Source organism: Corythoichthys intestinalis, chromosome 15, assembly GCF_030265065.1.
Source record: "Corythoichthys intestinalis isolate RoL2023-P3 chromosome 15, ASM3026506v1, whole genome shotgun sequence".
Lineage (NCBI taxonomy): Eukaryota > Metazoa > Chordata > Actinopteri > Syngnathiformes > Syngnathidae > Corythoichthys > Corythoichthys intestinalis.
Window position 1 is genome coordinate 54740654 of NC_080409.1, and position 20588 is coordinate 54761241.

At 42.6% G+C, this 20588-nt stretch overlaps 1 protein-coding gene across 1 annotated transcript in view; it reads right to left on the reverse strand.

Moving 5' to 3' along the window:
* Positions 1-6298: 6298 nt before the first annotated feature.
* Positions 6299-20588, reverse strand: part of LOC130931259 (intraflagellar transport protein 43 homolog A) — a 29274-nt gene continuing 14984 nt past the window's right edge. Inside the window, exons 6-9 of the mRNA XM_057859902.1 lie at positions 12412-12484; positions 11568-11643; positions 9036-9098; positions 6299-8880 (exon numbers count right to left, since the gene is read on the reverse strand). Coding sequence (XP_057715885.1) covers positions 8782-8880; positions 9036-9098; positions 11568-11643; positions 12412-12484 — 311 coding nt within the window. The 3' untranslated portion in view covers positions 6299-8781. The remainder of the gene's footprint in view (positions 8881-9035; positions 9099-11567; positions 11644-12411; positions 12485-20588) is intronic.

Sequence of the window (20588 nt, forward strand, 5' to 3'; positions counted from 1 at the left end):
AAGGTCCACTGTATACCACGTGGACGGCGCCCGGTTTGATGGAAAGGCTTTACGACAGGCGGCGAGGCCCGACAGGCCACCTTGACCTCTCCGCGCTCGGAGGACCTCGGTTAGCCCCGTCCCGTCGGCCCCGGCACCCCGTCCCAGCGTTTTCTGCCGCGTCTGAGTTATTATCATAATTTCCCAGAGAGTCATTGGAGGGCTTCCACGAGCAGAGGGGCATCTGTGTTTTACAGAATGTTTGGTGTTTTATTGCCTTTATGTCACTCCTAGGCCAGCGTAAAGGGGCCCTCCAATGATAAGAAAAGCAGTCATGTGAAAAATGAAGGCCCCGGTGTACGGGACTGAGAGGTGAAAAGGGAAAATAATAAAATACAAGACAAATGTGGAGCTCGACTGTATTTCATGGTCAAACCTATTGTCTCTCCAATCTGCCTCCACTAAAAAACAAAGGGCAAACCGTCTTTATTAATTCAGCAGATCACATTATAACAAGAAACAAAGGTAAGGTGTTTTTTTTTTTTTTTTGCCTCTTGTGGTCTACACTGTGCTAGTTTGATTTAAAAAAAGAAAAATACTGACCTGGAGCATTTAAAACAGGGGTGGGCAAACCGGTCCTCGAGGGCCGCAGTGGGTCCTGGTCTTTGTTCCAACTGATTCAGCACAGACAGTTTAACCAATGAGGTTTCAGTGGAAACAAGAAGCACCTGACTGTAATCAACTGATTGCACTTGTAAGAAACCAGATTGGTGAAAGGCTGTCCTCATGATGGGTATGAACAAAAACCCGCACCCACTGCGGCCCTTTGTGGAATAGTTTGCCCACCCCTGAAACGTCTACCATGCCAACAACCGCAGGGAATTAGAGATTAAAAAACCTGTACTAATAATAAAAGATTGCACCAGACAACACATGTTCATTTATTCACTTTAGCTCTTACGAAAGTAGGGTGTGAGAAAAAAAAAAAAAAAAAGGTTTATCACAGAATTTTGTAGCCCTAAAGGTTATCGATATGCTCCGACCAAGAATTGATATATAGTTTTAAAAAGGTGTCACTATTTAAAAATAAAAGGCACCAACAGGTGGCTACCAATATCTTCCATTAGAAGTGTTTACAGTAGCTCACTGGCTGCCATTGATGGCGCTAGCAACACGTTTCTTTTACTCATTAATTCATGACCTTAGCAATTGTTGTTAAAAAACAATGATTGCATACTGTAACCAGGTAACAAACTAGATCATATGCGTTAGATTAAATTGGCTAGATGTACCTAATGTAAGGTGTAAAAACCAAAAGACAAGTCATTTGATTATATATACATACATACATATACATACACTGCCGTTCAAAAGTTTGGGGTCACATAGAAATTTCCTCCTTTTTGAAAGAAAAGCAGTTTTTTTTCAATGGAAATAACATTAAACCAATCAGAAAAAACACTCTATGCATTATTAATGTGGTAAATGACTATTCTAGCTGGAAATGTCCGGTTTTAATGCAATACCTACGTAGTTTGATAAAAAGGCCTATTTACAGCAAATATCACTCCAGTGTTCTAATGGTACATTGTGCTTGCTAGTTGCCTTAGAAGGATAATAGATGATTAGAAAACCTTGTGCAATTATGTGGGCACAGCTCAAAACAGTTTAGGTGGTTAGAGAAGCTATAAAACTGAGCTTCCTTTGAGCTAGTTGGGCATCGGGAGCATCACCTCTGTGGGTTTGATTCAACTCTCAAAATGGCCAGAAAAAGACAACTTTCACATGAAACTTGACAATCTGTTCTTAGAAATGAAGGCTATTCCATGAGAGAAATTGCCAAGAAATGGAAGATTTCCTATAACGCTGTGTACCCCTCCCTTCAGGGAGCAGCACAAACAAGTTCTAACCAGAGTAGAAAGAGACGCGGGAGGTCCCGCTGCACAACCGAGCAAGAAGACAAGTACATAAGAGTCTCTATTTTGAGAAATGGATGCCTCGGAGGTCCTCATCTAGCAGCTTCATTAAATAATACCCGTAAAACGCCAGTGTCAATGTCGACAGTGAAGCGACGACTCTGGGATGCTGGTTTTCAGGGCAACGTGGCAAAGAAAAAAGCGTTATCGGAGACAGGCCAATAAATTTAAAATAAATAAAAAAAAGATTAATATGGGCAAAAGAACTTAGACATTGGACAGGGGTAGATTGTAAAAAGGTTTTACAGACAGACAGGTGTTTGGATTAAAGAGAAGAACATTTATGAGATGCAAAGCAACTGAAAAGATGCTGGAAGAGTGCCTGATGTCATCTGTCAACCATGGTGAAGGTAATGTGATGATCTGGGGTTGCTTTGGTGCTGGTAAAGTGGGAGATTTGTACAAGGTCAATAGGATTTTAAATAAGGAAGGCTATTACTCCATTTTGCAATGCCATGCCATACCCTGTGGACAACGCTCGATTGGAGTCAGTACATCATCACAATGAGCCAAAGAACACCTCCAAATTATGCCAGAACTATTCAGGAAAGAAGCAGGCAGCTAGTATTCTATCTGTAATGGGGTGGCCAGCACAGTCAACAGATCTCAAACCCATTGTTGGAGCAGCTTGACCGTATGGTACGCAAGAAGTGCCCATCAAGCCAATCCAACTTGCGTGAGGCGCCTCTGGATGTGTGGAATGAAGTTTCTCCAGATTCCCTTAACAAATTAACAGCTAGGATGCCATAAGTCTGCAAAGCTGTAATTGTTGCCGAGCAAGTATTCTTTGATGGAAGCAAAGTTTAAAGGAGAAAATAATTATTTCAAATAAAATTCCTTATTTCTAACCTTGTCTATGCCTTGACTATATTTTCTATTCATTTAGCAAATTAGTTGAAAAATAAAACTGACTTATGAAGGAAAACACAAAATTGTCTGGCTGACCTCAAACATTTGAACCGTAGTGTATATAATTGAAACTCCCATATGATACACTACGGTTCAAAAGTTTGGGTTCGCTTAGACCTCAAACTTTTGAACAGTAGTGTATATATATATATACAGTGGGGAGAACAAGTATTTGATACACTGCCAATGGGTTTTCCCATTGGCAGTGTATATAGCCTTTTCTTGGTTGCACGGTGACGATCAACATCTTGATTAGCAGGTCCCTAATATGTAGGATTCCTCATAATTCAAAGTTCACTCTCCAACGGTGTATGAATTTTACAGTATGCACACAGGTTTGACATCCTGAAGCTTACATTCTTGGCTTTTTCAGGCAACTAATCATGTCCTCATGACAGACTGGTGCTTTGGCTGGTTCCGAGCGCCTGAGTGATGTCGTGCTAGCCCGGTCACTGGCAGGGAACCCGTGACCGGCGCGTGCCCCCCTGATGGAATAGAACTGTTGCACAAGCTTTGGCGTGTCTGTCCTCACCACTCACTCTGTATCTGTAGGGCCCCAACAATCACTAAATCTCCACATTTTCTTTAATTACAGAACAGCATATTGCTTTTGGCCCTAATGGGAAGCGAGATATTGAGAGTAGATAGGATACATAAACTTCTGTCAACACCACAACATATTAAACAGAGCTCAAAGCATATCAACTCACTTCTATCCTACCAATTAGCACTCAATCCCAAAATATGGGGACATAAACTATAAGCGGAAGTTAAACGAATAATACAAGGCTTTGTTGCTTCTGGGACATATCCTAAGCCTAACCTAAGTACAAAACCAAAAGAAGTACTGTTAAAAGTATTCTAAATTTAGGTTTACATGCTTTTTTTTTTTTAATACAGTATTTGAAGACACAAGTACAGATGTACACACACCAGTTCAAAGTTCTGGGGGCATTTTTGGTCACTTCAAGATCATTTTAGGGCATTTCAAGGTTGATTTTTGACTCACTTCCTATTCATTTGGGAACATTCCCAAGTCACTTACTGTTCAGTAACCCAAAATCAACAGGAGGTGATCTGTAAATGCCCCCAAAATCAATGAGAAATGAGCAAAAATCAAGACAGTGGTACGAAAACGTATCTGAACCTTTTGGATTTTCTCACATTTCTGCATAAAATCACTGTCAAATGTGATCTCATCTTTGTCAAAATCGCACAGATGTAAAAACAGTGTCTGCTTTAACTAAAACCACCCCAACATTTATAGGTTTTCATATTTTAATGAGGATAGTATGCAATTACAGAAGGGGGGGGGGGGGGGGTAAGTGACCTATCACATTTAATATTTTGTGGCCCCCCTTTGGCAGCAATAACTTCAACCAGACGCTTTCTGTAGCTGCAGATCAGTCTGGCACATTGATCAGGACTAATCTTGGCCCATTCTTCCCTACAAAAGTGCTGTAGTTCAGATTCCTGGAATGAATCACTGTCTTTAGGTCATGCCACAGCATCTCAATGGGGTTCAAGTCTGGACTTTGACTTGGACACTCCACAACGTTCTTCTGAAACCATTCTGAAGTTGATTGACTTCTGTGTTTTGGATCATTGTCTTGTTGCAGCATCCATCCCCTTTTTAGCTTCAACTGTCTGACAGACGGGCTCATGTTTTAGTGCAAAACTTTTGAATTCATTCTTCCATTAATAATTGCAAGTTGTCCAGGCCCTGAGGCAGCAAAAAACAGCCCCAAATCATGATGCTCCCTCCACCATGCTTCACGGTGGGGATGAGGTGTTGATGTTTTTGAGCTGTTCCACTTTTCCTCCACACACACATGACGTTGTCTTACTCCCAAACAATTCAACTGTGGTTTTATCAATCCACAAAATAACTTCTGTGGAGTGTCCGAGTGCCTTTTTGCGAACATTAAACGAGCAACAATGGGGTTTTTTTTAGACAGCAGTGACTACCTTCGTGGAGTCCTCCCATGAACACCATTCTCGGCCATAGTTTTACATATAGTTGAGATACAGAAATCACTGGCACAGTCCAGTAAGTCTTTAGCTCTAGGGTTCTTTTTTACCTCTCTGGGTATTCTGCGCTGAACTTTTGGCGTCATCTTTGGTGGACGGCCACTCCTTGGGAGAGAAGCAACAGTGCCAAACTCTCTCCATTGGTAGACAACTTCTTTGACTGTCGATTGATGAACATCCAGACTTTTAGAGATGGTTTTGTATCCAATCCCAGCTTTAAACAAATCAACAATCCTTCATCGCAGGTCTTCAGGCAGCTCTTTTGACCGAGCCATGATGCACATCAGACAATGCTTCTCATCAACATAATTTTTACTTTTAACTTTTTTAATTTTTACTTTAAACTACATCTGACTTAAAATTGTTTGGTAAAAATTGGTTTCATTGCTCTTTAAGTCTCCTTAGGCCATGGGTGTCCAAACCTGTCCTCAAGGGCCGCTGTGGGTCCTGGTTTTTGTTCCTACCAATCGAGCACAGACAATTTAACCAATGAAGTTTGTACTAAAACAAGCAGCACCTCACTGCAATCAATTGATTACACTTGTGAGACACCAGATTGGTGAAAAGATGTCGTCTTACCTTGTAGGAATGAAATCCAGCACCCACTGCGGCCCTATGTGAAATAGTTTGGACACCCCTGCCTTAGCCAGACGGTTCACTTACTTTCCCCCCTTCTGTCATTGTTTGCATGCTATCCTCATGAAAATATGAAAACCTATAAATGTTTGGGTGGTTTTAGTTAAAGCAGACACGAATTTTTCATCTGTGTGATTTTGACAAAGATCAGATCACATTTGATGATTTTATGCAGAAATGTGAGAAATTCCAAAAGGTTCAGATACTTTTTCATACCACTGTAGATGTTTATTCTAGAATGACTTTCTGACCCACGTATTGATAATTGTTATATCGCCGTATCATCGTTATCGCGAGCTTTGTATCACAAATCGTATCGTATCGTGAGGTACTGAAGGGAAATGGTATTTTTGCTTCAATGCAAATCAATAATCATTGACATGACTGCTTTTATTATTTTGTACGAAAGCAATTTTCAGTTGATTTTGGGGCATTTACGGATCACTTCCCAGTGATTTTGGGTTACTGAACAGGAAGTGACCCTTTAGTACCCAGAGGTTCCCACCCCTAGTCATCACTGTCCTTAAACTGTCTCCAGGATTCCATTAATTCACTCTAAACCTGATCTGAATTCAAGTTCCTCTCTTTAAAATTAGGGCTGTCAAAATTATCGCGTTAACAGGCGGTAATTTATTTTTTAAATTAATCACCTTAAAATATTTGACGCATTTAACGCACATGGCCCGCTCAAACAGATTAAAATGGCAGCACAGTGTAATGTCCACTTGTTACTTGTTTTTGGTGTTTTGTCGCCCTCTGCTGGCGCTTGGGTGCGACTGATTTTATGGGTTTCAGCACCATGAGCATTGTGTAAATATTGACATCAACAATGGCGAGTTACTAGTTTATTTTTTGATTGAAATTTTACAAATTTTATTAAAACGAAAACATTAAGAGGGGTTTAAAATACAATTTGAAACATATTAGAGGAACAAAACAACTACGCGTTTCCAGCAGTAACGACTCCCTTGTTATACTAGAACAATAACAGCGGGAAAAACAAATAACACCCTAAACCTGTATGTGCGGTCTGTCTCCATCCCATGTGATTATCAACACGGCCTCAACCCCACTCCGCCTAGCAGTCACACTGCGTCCATTGGAAAGCTTCTGCCATAACTGGCGTCTCCCTCGCAAGAAATATTGTTGTTTTGATGTGATTGAATTCACCGCACACAGACAAGAGGAGGTCATTCCGAGTCCTGCCGCGGCATCCCAATACACTGTAGATAATAAGCAACATGGGGAGAATAAAAGAGAGCATCAGGACGAGGCAGTCGAGAGGTCACTTTGAGAACCTGGATGAGAGCACGTGCCAAATAGCATCATCCCCCCACTCCGCTTCCTCTCTATAATCCCCTCTCTGATCCACCGATGTTCGCGGCCGCCGTCGGAGGGAGGCGGGCCGCGACCGCCGGGCCCTAATCGGAGGCCGTGACGCACCTCTGACAGCGGCGGCCGGCCGGCTGCCAGCCAGCGTAGGAGTGGCAGGCTTAGCCTTCTCCAGAGAGACAGCTAGAGGTTGTCTCTACATGGATGGGCACTTCGCAGCTCGGCGGGGGCGGGAGGAAGGGGCAACGTAGCAGCTGCTCTGGACATATGGGCAGAATTCATTAAGTCTTGCAAAACGAGCCAATTGTGGAGGTGGCAAGAGTGAGCGTTTGTATGTCTAATAGGGAAATACTCAATGCGTTTTAGCTCAACTATATAAATATTCAGAGCACAAATATCCCGCATGATAGCTTCATCTGGAGAAATTACACTTGATGAAGCAGACCTGGGGCCTAACAAATCGGCAAAAAAACATAAATATCCGTTCCTGATGGGCAGTGATTGAGCTGCATAGACTGTGTCCTTGATGCCTTTTGCTGCGCATCCCCAAATGTCAGGAGAGCGCTCGGTGTCTCAGAAATAAACCTAATCACAATCTGTAAATGTTACAACTGTTTCCCTAATAGACGTGCACGCACGTCGGAGGACCTGCATTGAAATTCACACACATGAACCGACCGAAGACTAAACTGAATGCTGATAGATACACACGGCCGGCTCCTGTTCTACAAGCAGTACACAATACGTTTCAGGAATTACACAGATTCCACAGCGAAGCGTGTCCTTGAACTTGCGCCGTCCTCATTATATCTTGTTTTTTTTTTCACTTAAAAGAGCAGTTTGAACAGGAGCCAACTTACATCTATTCCTCTTCATCCAATATAAAAGGTATAATGTATGCTAATCCACCTGGCGTCAACAGGAACAGTGTTCAATGCATTTGAGATAATCGTGAAGAAGTGGCCGCTCCTATCGAAGAGCTGCAAGATAAAGTCAATGGCACAGTCAATAACAATAAGGTTGCGGGCCTTAATGAAGAATGTTAATTTGAACACAATCAACTGGATTTCAGCTTAGCTGATTATCAACCTTGGACTTGTATGAGGGTGCTGATAATGACGGCTAGAGAGATGTCTTTATTTCCCCGTATTTCAGCGGGCTTTGAAAAAGTTTTTGAAAAAGTTTCACAAGTCAGTGACGCAAAATCCAAACTTTTTGTCGAAAATGCAAGACAAAATGTACAATATGTATATCAGTGGCAGATGGTGGTTTTTATATGAGGATGCGGGAAAACTCAAGGTGTGTTTAATTGTGAGTGCTTTGTGACAGTGGAGGGGTTCCGCGGTACCTGCTGCTCAGTCGGGAAAGAAACTTGAGTGCCAGAAGTCAAGTCTCCAAACTCAAGCAGCAACAATTGAACCAAAAAAAAACTCCAGATATAGAAGCTCAATTTTTTGCTAGTCATTTTTAACAAAGCAAGTGTCGCTAGGATAATTATGAAAGTCTCCGGTTCAACTGAAAAATGCCTCAGACGGATCAGAACCAGAGATGCACGGCATCCGATGGGCAGGATAAACCCAGCCTTTAGCTAATGACTCGTCTCGTTTCGCTGTAGTGGAACAATGCAGTCTGCATCATAACAGTGTGAAGAAGCTCATTCTGAACAAAATTTAGCGCGCTGTAGCGCATATTTGGTCAGTGACATGTACACACATCAGTATACATTTGAAGAGTTTTTTTTTTTTTACATTTTGGGCAAAGCTGCGTTTCCCTTGCAGTCTTAGAGCTATCACCGCCTCTGGCATATGGCGTACATATGGGTTGAGAAATATCCATTCTGGTCAAAAGTTGGTAAAATTCCAAATCATTGACTTTTTGGTTCACATCAGAGTCATTTTGTCCAGACTTAAGCTGCTGGTTATGAAGCCTGATCGTCACTTTCTCTCTGGTCCCATTCCATCAGGAGCTCTGAAGACACCTCTGTAAACAGATGATCCCAGTCCCAGAGCACATCTTCCTGCAGAAGAGCAGAATTGGGGGCAGAGCCGAGAAACAGAAGATGAGGAGAATGGGGGATTAATGTACACATCATAAATCTTGATTACCTAGGAGGCAGGTGGACAACAGCTGGACAGTTCTTAGCTGGGAGCTATCTACTGAAAATTCACTCACCTCCTTCACCTCCTGCTCTGGCGCCAAAACCTTTGTAAGGAGCTTCAAGTCAATCTCTCCATCCTGATGAGAGAATCCAGCACATGTTGCATGGAAATTCGACTGATCACCTTGACAAGTCAAGATACAGTAATACCTCTTCTTACGAACATCTCTGGATATGGAATTTTCAGGTTACAACACACCTCAACAGGAAAATATTGCCGCGTTACAAAAGAAATTTCAGGATGCGAAAGGCAAAAATACAGAATGGGCTGCAACTCGCAGCTCCCAGAGTTTACTGAACGTATCATACTTTGAGCTGCTCTGCCATGGGCTATTGCCTAGCATGTTTCTAGCATCTAGCATTGGCTAAGAGGGAGCTCCACTGTATGTGTATCTCAGCGTCCTTTTCATTCGCCCCGCGTGTTCCGACACGTTTGTCCAAACCGGTCCTCAAGGGCCGCTGTGGGTCCTGGATTTTGTTCCTACCAATTGAGCACAGACAGTTTAACCAATGAAGTTTCTGCTAAAGCAAGCAGCACCTGACTGCAATCAACTGATTACACTTGTAAGGCACCAGATTGGTGAAAAGGTGTCATCTTGTCTCTTTGGAAAGAAATCCAGCACCCACTGCGGCCCAATGTGGAATAGTTTGGACACCAATGGCTTACAACATTACCCATAATTCTCATTTTATGTATGTGTTTTCAATACATGTATTGATGCATTTTTATGCTTTAAAAAATTGGGAATTTTGGGAGGCTTAGAACGGATTACGCCATTTACTTGGAAAACGCAGCTCTATTTATGGAATTTTCAGGAGTAGTTCCAGAACCAATTAATTTCGTAAGTAGAGGTACTACTGTAATTCACATCTAAATCACGTTTAAACTTGTTACCCCAAACAGCCATTAAGGGGTGAGGTGAGCCAAGCAGGGTTACAAGTACTGTATTTTTCAGACTATAAATCGCAGTTTTTTTTTTCATATTTTGGCTGGGGGTGCGATTTATACTCAGGAGCGACTTATGTGTGAAATTATTAACACATTATGAATTTTTTTCACATGTTATTTTGGTGTTTTGGAGTGACACTGATGGTTTGGTAAACTTGTTATCATGTTCTTTATGCTATAGTTATCTGAATAACTCTTAATAGCTATGGCCACATTCGCATTCTGCCTTTGGCAATGTGTGCTCAATTGTATTATTGACTTTTTAATACTGAAATGCATGCTTTTAGTTTGTGGCGCTTTCACGCCCACGTGGGGGCACACTCGCACTTGTTTACATGAAGAACACCCCATTTCGTAGGCCAATAATTTTGACAATTTTTGTTGGAATGACCTCAAATTTTCATAGCTTGTGTAGAAACGTTTCAAGTTTTTGTGTGTAACGTTTGGCATTTCGATCTTTTCAGGTTAAGAAATACCGTTCACTTCAAAAGAAAAGGCATTTTGCATGTTAGAGTATACTCGGACTCAGTCACCGAAGACAGTGCAGCGTGCCTTCTTCACAAATTTTGCACCAGAACAGGCACCAGAACTGAAACAGAATTACAGCTGCACTGGAAACTTACCGAAGACATGCTACAGCAAGTTTGGCACGAGCTCGAATACCGACTCGACGTGTGCGGAGTCACAGCCGGCGCTCAAATTGAACATTTAAGAAAATCTGTCATAGAACCAGCCAATATTTGTACTTTTCTTTGTAAATTTAACCAATAAAACTAATGACCTTCAACATAAAGTGTATTTAGTTTCATTAAGATCCATCAAGTAGTTTCCGAGATATGGACATTTAGAATGGGGTCAACCATCCTGTATATATGATGAGTTTATAATTCATTATTTTTTATTAAATGCTCGTTCTATTTGTGCACCATGAGTGAAATAGGGTCTTTCCCCAAGTTATCAAATCTCCAGCATCTTAAGCTAGGTTCATACCGCGGGTCTTAATACACAAATCCGATTTTTTTCGTGTCGAGTGCCTCGAGTGATCTGGGTCACTTTAGTATGTGATTTAAAAATCTGATCTGGGCCACATTTTTCCAGAATGTAGCGGCGGTCTGAACTGTCAAGTCTCCCAAATCGAAATTCATGCAGCAATTACGTCAGAGAGGAGCGAGAGAGAGAGGGGGTTCCGGTAGCGGTGCAGCTGTGCATTTTAACGTTAGCACCTAGAATGAAGGCAGCTTTTAGGGAAGGAGCGGGCTTGACAAGAGTCATAAAAAAATAAAATGGGTCCAGGATAAGCCTGAAAATGCTTGGTTTTTTTCTCTTCTCCAAATGAGCAATATTTCAAAATTGCTTACACGGCCGGGAGTCGGGGCAAACTGTCCGTATGTGTTTGTGCGCCATGTGTAGTCATTTGTTTAGATGCTTCACTAAGCACAGCTGCTGTGTTAAGCGATGACCATCCCAGCACAAAGGCTGCAGGCTTGTACATTAACCGATACCAAGATTTTCCAGTATTATTTTAAACGCTTTAATGGGCCGATAACTATCGGACAACTCTATATAAAATATGTATATATTCAAATAATGGACTTACGAGAGTCTGGAACGCAGAGTAATATTTCAGATCGTTGTCCAGGTCTCTGTAGGTCATTACCCGGTTGACTTGAACACTAATTACAGGACATAAAATGAGAACATTAACCCCCCCAAAAAATCATGCAAAACAAGAGTTAGAAGATCAGAAGTTGTTGGGTGTGAAGACTTCAAGCAAAGACAACAGAAAGCAGGAGACGGCTGCCAAGCGGTAAACGCCTCAAACTGAAACCCAGCTGCTTATCTGCGGGTCGGAATTAAGTGAGGGGGCTCCGAAAGTGGCCGGGGCCTAGCAGCGCATGCCAGTCCTACTTATTGCACATTACACGCTACATTGCCCCTGCAATGAGTTCAATGTGGATATTATCTCGCACAGAGAGCGAGCCCCAGCCTAATAACCTCCACCGCTGCCATAGCCTCGCTACATATTCGACACGTGTCTCACTGCCCTGTAAATCAAAAGACCTGTTTGGGAAGGACCCAGGTTGGACACATCATTCTCAACATCTATGCCAGATCGAGTGACACACTCAGTTTGGAGCATTTTGGTTCACGGGCCACATTAGCTGATTTTTTGGCCTAATAGGTTGACTCACTGGCTCCCACTGACGGCACTCGAACGTTCCTTCATTCCCCCCTCCCTGGCAAAATGGATTGGACGTCAAGCCGCGTGAATGGCACTGAGAGATGAGCGTTCACGGGAAGTCCGTCCACTTTAAATGAATTGGGTGTCTAGTAGTAACTTGAACAACTCACTGGCTGGCCGTACATTTGACACCCCTGGTTTGGAGTATAAAACTTCTCTTGTGACCTGTGGACGGGCCTTAGAGAGTCTATCCACCTACCTCGGTGGAGCCGCTACTTGCATGTTGAGATCTTCTTCCTGCACATCATCCAAATCCGGAATGACTGGAATATCTGAAAACACAAATGGATTGATCAGACCTGCTTGTGCAGTGAAAGAATCTTCAAATGAATACAAACAAAGGTAGAGAATGTATTTTAAAAGTCTCCGTTTATGTCAGCGTGGCACACAGAGGAACGGTCCTGTCATAATAGCCATGCGGCTATGAATATTCAGGAGTGGAAGCGGCAGCTCCTCCCTGCTGTGAGAGGGGCTCTGGCCAGGGGCTCCCCAGAAAGCGCCCCCTGCTACCTTAGCATTTGGGCTCTGTCAGCGCCGCCCGCCCGGAGCGGCCGGTGGGCTGACCTCCGTGTCCGCTCTGCCACTCCGAGCGGGGACGCGTCCAGCCTCGCGCAAGTGTTTGCTCGCGGGCCCATCTGCGTGGGGTCGGATGTCACCGCGCGGCCTGGCAGGGACTGCGGCGCGGAGAGCCGCCAACCCGCTGCTCAAACAGTAGGAACCCGCTTTAATTGGCAAATCGCAACAGGAGAGAGGATGGCTCCGCTCCCAAGAAGGACAAGGCAAACTTTCACAGCATTGCGCTTGGACATTTGCTGGAACAGGGAAATATGAAAGGCGATAATGAGACATACAGCAAGACAAGATGGAAATAAGCTATTGAAATGTCTGTGCTTGTATTATCAAAAGGTTAATTTGTTCATTGTTGTCATAATATGCAAAAAAAAAAAAAAAAAAGTTTTTGCCTTGACACATTCACCACATTAGATACGCTTGCACTCATGCTGTACGGTATTCTAAAATTCTGAGATTAAGGGATTCAATCCCAGGCTCAGGCCTTCCTGTTTAGAGTTTACATGTGCCTGCGTGCCATGCTTTGTAGGCTGAATGGACACTCTGAATTCTCCACAGGTGTAGAACGTTGTTTATTTTTTTAACAGTGTTTGCCCTACAATTGGCTGGCCACCAATTCAGGGTCTAACCCTGTCTCCTACCCATAATTAGCTGGGAAGCAGGAAGAGGAACGAATGAATTAAAATCATGTAGATTATTTGTGATCGTGGCTGCACTATGGTCACCTGGCACGTCACACGGATTGTTCCAGGGGTTGAATTTAGGGGGGTGCTGGGGCCCAAGCCGTGGTTGGGTGGGGGGGGTCAAAGGTAAGATGGCGCACTCAGAGCTATAATATAGTGTTTTAAGTGTTGAAATATTAGCCAGACCCCCACTGCTTGGCCAGTTTTCTGGAGAGGCCCGGGAGAAAAAAAAAAAAAATCACCCACCCCCCCGCCACACACACACGTGCAAGCACACACACCGGACGATCGTCTTAAGGGGCCCGTGAATAATTCTCCAGTAGCAACCCCAGCTCCCCGTCGGCCGACGATCCACAGTATATGCGGTACGGAAGAGGAATGAATGAATTAAAATCATCTAGATTATTTGTGATCGTGGCTGCACTTTGGTCACCTGGCACGTCACACTGATTGTTCCAGGGGTGGAACTTAGGGGGGGTGCTGGGGGTGCAACCGGGCCCAGGCCTCTAAAGTGCGTAGTTGGTGGGCATGAAGTGGCCGTGGTTGGGTGGGGTCAAATAGAAAGGTAAACTGGCGCACTCAGAGCTATAATATAGTGTTAAGTGTTCAAATATTAGCCAGACCCCCACTGTTTGGCCAATTTCTGGAGGGGCCCGCAAAAAAAAAATCACACCCCGCCGACACACACACATTTGCGCGCACACACACCGGACGATCGTCTTGAGGGGCCCGAGAATAATTGTCAACTAGCAAACGCCGCTTCCCGTCGGCCGACGATCCACTAGGGAGGGTCCTGTTCATGCTCATCGCACCTGGGCTCTGTTCACATTTCTTCCGCCAATGGATGAATATATTACTAATGTTAATCTGGGATAAATAGATCCAAAGGAGAACTTTTTCATTAGCAGAACATGAAGAGCATTAGCCTAATGCTAACGCAACCATGAATGCTATGCTAACACTACGAGTTACATTGTGTGATGATCACTCAGCACAGACCTTTAAAGGCTAAATCAACATTGCTTGCACTCTCTTGCCTATGTAAGAAAAACGAATCATATTGCGTGCGTTTCAAAACAAGCGAGCCTGGAGAGGACACTGGTGAATAGCGTACTGCACGAATGCTATTTTTAGAGCGTACGTCGCCATCTTAACCCGGAAGTGGGTCAACATAAGACATGCCCTCGGATCCAACTTTTTTTTTTCTGCCGGTAATCTTTCAAAAAAGAACATGGCGAGTAATCACTGCTGCTATGGAACTTGTAGAAACGATTATGACATATAAAGGATGTTTTCTTCATACGTTTCTCGAAGCCAAGAACTCGGGAGTAAATAATGTAAGGAATGAATCAATTTGCGAGGACGTCAAAAGAGCAATTTAACACTAGCAAGGTGAAGACGTTCACCTTCACATGCAGTAAACATTTTGTTGGGGCCATAGTCCTACAGAGGACAAAGATGTAAGCCATTTGGATATTGTTACTTATTTTTCTAGCATGCTGTGTTGCTTCTGTCTGACAATGAATGACCTGAAAAAAATTAAAATGGTATCTGACTGCCAATGTTATCACCTTCTCTGTTGTAAAAAAAAAAAAAAAAAACCTTTAGTAAGGGGGAAGTGTAAATAAATTATAGAATTAAGATTTAAGATATGAATGTAAAAATTAAAAGTGTTCGTTGGCTGTCACGGAGTAGCATTTGCGATCGCTACACAAATTACCCTCAAGAACGGTCAGAGACGTAAGACAACCAGGGGATATAATATATAAGAAAGACGGGGCATACAGTGGTAAAGGATAGATTGTTGAAACAGGAGAACGCCATTGTCAGTGGCATAAGGCAATGCACAAAAGAAAAAGGTGTAGATAAAAAAGCTACTTCTGGATCAGGTCGGCCCTTTTTCAGCCCTCGACACTCAAGCCATCTCTTTAACTGAACATGTGTATGTTCTTACACATCTTTACCAGGGAATTTGGCACCAGGGACATCATTTTCGGACAGAGCTGGTAGGTTTAGCTCAGTAAATATCTCGTCGGTACACTATTCCACACATTGGGGATGGCGTGGCTCAGTGGTAGAGTAGTTGTCCCCCAACCCAGAGGTTGTGGGTTCGATTCTCTGCCCTGATGAAGTCGCCTAAGTATCCTTGAGCAAGATACTGAACCCCAGATTGCTCCTGGTGCTGCGTCATCAGTAGACAGTAGATGGTGATGTAGTATAAAGCGCTTTGAGCACCTTGAAAGGTGGAAAAGCGAGTGTTATACGAGTATAACACCATTTACCATTAGCGGAAAATGGGAGATTGACCCGCCTAGCAACAATTGCTAACGTCATGAATATTAATGAGTGAAAAGTGAAGTGTTGCTTGCGGTGGCGGGGCAGCGCGTCACAAACAGACACTGCTACGATGCATGCTAACTGCACATAAAAATGTCACACATTGTGAACATGTGACAGAAACTATGGCGCATTTTCGTCTCATCTGATTAAAAATGGGCGTTCGTCTCGTTACGTTTTAGTCTCGTTGCGTTTTTAGCTCATCATCTCGTCATCATCATGAAAAAAATAGTTGACGAAATATTTTTGTTATCGTCATCGTTGACGAAAACAAAGCTGCTTGTGACAAGCTAGTGGCATCTCTTGTAAATGTTGCTTGGATGAGCATCGTTTTCTCTGGTTGCGTCATCAGACTAAATATAGGTGTCAGCTGGTCAAAAAAGTATTGACAGTAACATAGCTAAGAGTAACAGCAGTATGTGGACAGAGAAATATTGAGTTGGACCTTGTGTCAAATTATCTCAGGCAACCTGAAGGTAAAGTCCATAAGAGCAGAAAAAGATGGGCGCGTGTCCTCTGACAGGAGGAAGTATAGAAGCATCTTTGCCACACGGACTTTAAGATAACACCAGGAAGTAAACTGGAGAAAGATGGCTCACGGGGTAAACTTTAGTACTCTACGATGGTGAATATGAAATGGCTTTCGATTGGCATTATATTCACATGTGAATCATTTTGAGGACAACTTGACAAGTTTCAACTTTTTTGTAATTTACACTCCGCGCGCAACTTAAACACTGGTTCCCTTTTTTTTAAATTAAAATAAATTAAAAATGCCAAGCTCGTTTTTCCGCTGACAAGATTCATCTGTGTTTCTGATATCCAAATAAATGCAGGCGCGGGTATTTCATATTCATGAGGCCCCGGTGACACTTTGTCCTCTCATTTACAAAGCACAACGTTCAGCAGAATCCGTCCCCTCTGGACCCCCAATCAAATTTAATGGTCTTAGTACAATGACATCAAAAAGCCTCGCCATCCGGCTCCTTGCAAATAGCATGCTGGCCTGTCTTTCGGTCCCGCTCGGACACCGCCTTAACCAGAAATGCGCTTTGTGAAGCATACTGTTGTCAATGCAAAGTGTGACATACACTGGAAAAAGACAACATTTGCTAATAAGCCGCTCGTCCCATCCAAAGTGGAGGTCAAGCGGGACGACAGCCCAAGCTAGCTCCATCATGAGGAACCGTTTCCTCTCCGCCACGCCCACCACCTGCAGCACTCGCACGACCTTGTCTGGACCTGGAAAAATATATCAAATGTATATGAATCTAAAACTGGGAAATGCTATTTCTGGAGAAATTGTGATGGTAGCTTTGCTGTAATGGTTGCTATATAAGGTCAATCCTGTTGATTCTGAGGCATCTCAGACTTTGTGTAGATATAGAGTCACTTCCTGTTCATTTTGGGTTCACTTCCTGAACCTGAAGTCACTTGGGTCACTTCCTGTTGATATGGTGGCATTTCAGGGTCACTTTCTGTTCATGGTGGGTAACTTCCAATTGATTCCAGGGCATTTCGGGTTTACTTTCTGAACCCAAAGTCACTACTTCCTGTTGATATTGGTGGGGGTTCAGGGTCACTTCCTGTACATATTGGGTCACGTCCTGTTGATTTTAAGGTATTTCAGGGTCACTTCAAGTTGATCGTTTTTGTGCTATTGAAATAAATGGAATCTCCTGTACATTTCGGATCATTTTAGAGCATTTCCGGGCCACCTTCTGCTCATTGGTCATTTCCTTTTGATTTCAGGGCATTTTGGGGTCAATTCATCTTCATTTTAGGTCACTTCCTGTTGCTTTTAGGGCACTTGGAGATCACCTTCTGATTATTTTGTGGCATTTTCAGGTGACCTTCTGTCCATTGCTCACTTCTTGTCGATTTTTCATTTCTGGGTCACTTCCTGTACATTTTGGATCATTTCAGGGCATTTTTCGGGCAACTTCCTCTGGCCCGACCAGATTCTTTTAACACGATCGTCTTCTCCACTGAAGCATGTAAATATCAAGAGGGGATCATTTGCGACGAATGTAGACCATCTCCCGGCAGGCGTACGCCAGTCAGCGACTTTGAACAGGACGTTTCGCCACATCAGTCGGGCCTCTTATAACAGACGTAGGGGTCCGGTCAAACGAGCAGCTAAGCGTAAAATCCATTTTGAAAAGGGTTATGGGATAATATTCCACACATCAGCGGTTCAAGCGTAAGACACGAAAAAGACCCGAGTGCGTTTGCAGTGAGTGCTGCTATTTTAAATGCCTGTCGGGGAGATGCGGGGTCAGCTGATGGGGCGATGGGAGGCAAGACCCGGGCTCCCCTCTTTCTTCCAGCTAGTAGCCAGTGGACATATGGGATAAGCGTTTGGGACATAATCAAGATCTTAGCGGCTATCTCACTCCCCCTTAGCACTGTAATTTCCAATGCCCCAGCCTTTGTGCCTCTGGCTCTGTTTTAATAGCCCCCCCCCCCCCACACACACACACACACACTTTGAAATCATCCTTCTACCTTCTAACCTTTTTCTACAATTTGGGAAAAACACTGGCATTTTTGGTGCTCGTTCTAACTTTGTCCTACACAGTACAAAATCATCATACAGCAACAAAGGAAATGATTCAGGAATTATTCAACTCATTCCAAATTCCCCAAATACTGAAATGTGGAGTATAAAACCATGTTTAACATTCACATGTTGTGTGTACACCAGCTCAATCTGAGATGGAGGATCTTTAGTAGTAACTAGAAACTGCAATTTCTGGAGAAATGACTCTGGGTCTTTGCTGTGTGGAGATACAGATCTTAGCCCCACCCAGGTTGGTTTGTGTACATTTCAGGGACCAAGAGAATCGACAAACATGAACGTCAGTGGCATTAAATAAGGTAAATGCCACTGGAAATGAATGGGAACTTTGGACGTCCATGGCAGTCAATGGCATCGACATCCATACGCGTCCGTGGAATCCAAGTACATTGGCATCCATAGAATCGACAAACATGGCCATCAATGGCATCTGTCTAAATTGGCCCAATGCAATGTTAATGCCGTTGGGAATGAATGGGAACTTTGGACGTCCATGGCAGTCAATGGCATCGACATCCATACGCGTCCGTGGAATCCAAGTACATTGGCATCCATAGAATTGACAAACATGGCCATCAATGGCATCTGTCTAAATTGGCCCAATGCAATGTTAATTCCGTTGGGAATGAATGGGAAATTTGGACGTCCATGGCCGTCAATAGCATCGGCTTCCATATGCGTCATGTATGTATGTAGTGAGAGAATGAATGTATAGTATGTATTATCTTATACATTGTGTTATATTATTCATATTTTATTTACATGTTCCAAACTATTCTTTCATGTTTTAATCTATATTATTTATACATTATGTGTGTTATTTATATTATTAATATTTTATTTACATGTTCCAACTATTTTTTCATGTTCTAATAACATATGGCGGAAAACACAAACAACAAAAAGATTGAGATGAAGGGCCCTTTTGAGAAGAGGCCACGCACCTAGCGGGAGAAGTAGCCATTATATATGTATATGGCGGAAAACACAGACAAGACTGAAAAAGCAGTTTCTACTCCTCTTTAAAAGAAACTGTTGTATTTGAAGCCAAAAGAACTGTTGTGTTTGATAGAACAATATGTCTATGTGCTGCCATAGCAGATTCATGGCGCATTAAGCCCCCAAACTATTTTTCATTTGTCCGTTTTACCCTGAAAACCCCTGATTACAGACGTCACGCAACCGCTTTTGTTTCAACCCAGCCATAAAACGAAAGTAATTAATTATATTTATTATTCAAAATGTCTGTTGTTTTTAGCTTAAGAATCATTGATCGCTCATCTTTCGTTTAAAAAAAAAAAACAAAACGACTTTTACAAATTATTCATTCACATATTTTAAACTTTTAAACAAATTATGTCACAATGAAACAAATGGCGTGTTAAAAAAGACACGGATATCGACCTCATAACTATCGCTTAATTATATTTCTTTTGTTACTGTCGCATTTTCTCCGATATGTTAGATGATAAATAATCGATCCAAACAAAGAAAAATCGAAGAAAAAAAAAAAAACGTTGAAAGGGGTAAATATGAGAAAAAGAACATCTCAACCACTCCTTGATGTCTGCGATTTCTGCATCGCGACCATTGTTATATGACCATGTTGCACCCATAAGATCCCCCAAAAATCCAGCTGTGGCCAGTCACAGCTGTGTCTTGACACTCAGTGATGCATGCTACATGGAGTTTTTGGATCGGAACAAGGTAAGTGCGCGGTAATATCTCGTTAAAGTCATGGCGTCTGTAATTCTGCTCTCGTGTGCTCTCACCTCCAGATAGGGTTTTGCTGTTTAAAAAACTTTTTTTTTTTTAAATGCCCTCCTGTTCAAAAATTTTCTTCCCCCAGAAAATTGAGATTTTAAGCTTTCCAATGATGTATCACACATGCGTATCAGACAATTTGGAAAGTTGGCCAAATTGGGGGTCTCAGAGCGGAACTTCAAGTCACCTGAGTGTTTTCCGCCATATGCATTTATATGGATTTATATACACTTATTGATATTATATTGTATGGTAAAAATTAGAGGTGGGGCACCTAACGATTCGATTACAATTACGATTCAGAGGCTACGATTCGAATATGAATTAATTATTGATTTTTATTTTATTGGTCTTAGTTCCGCTTTACCTGGTATAATTCAATCATCGGAATTTGGATGTTTGTGAATCGTTCTCGAATCTTCCACGGCAGAATTGCGAATA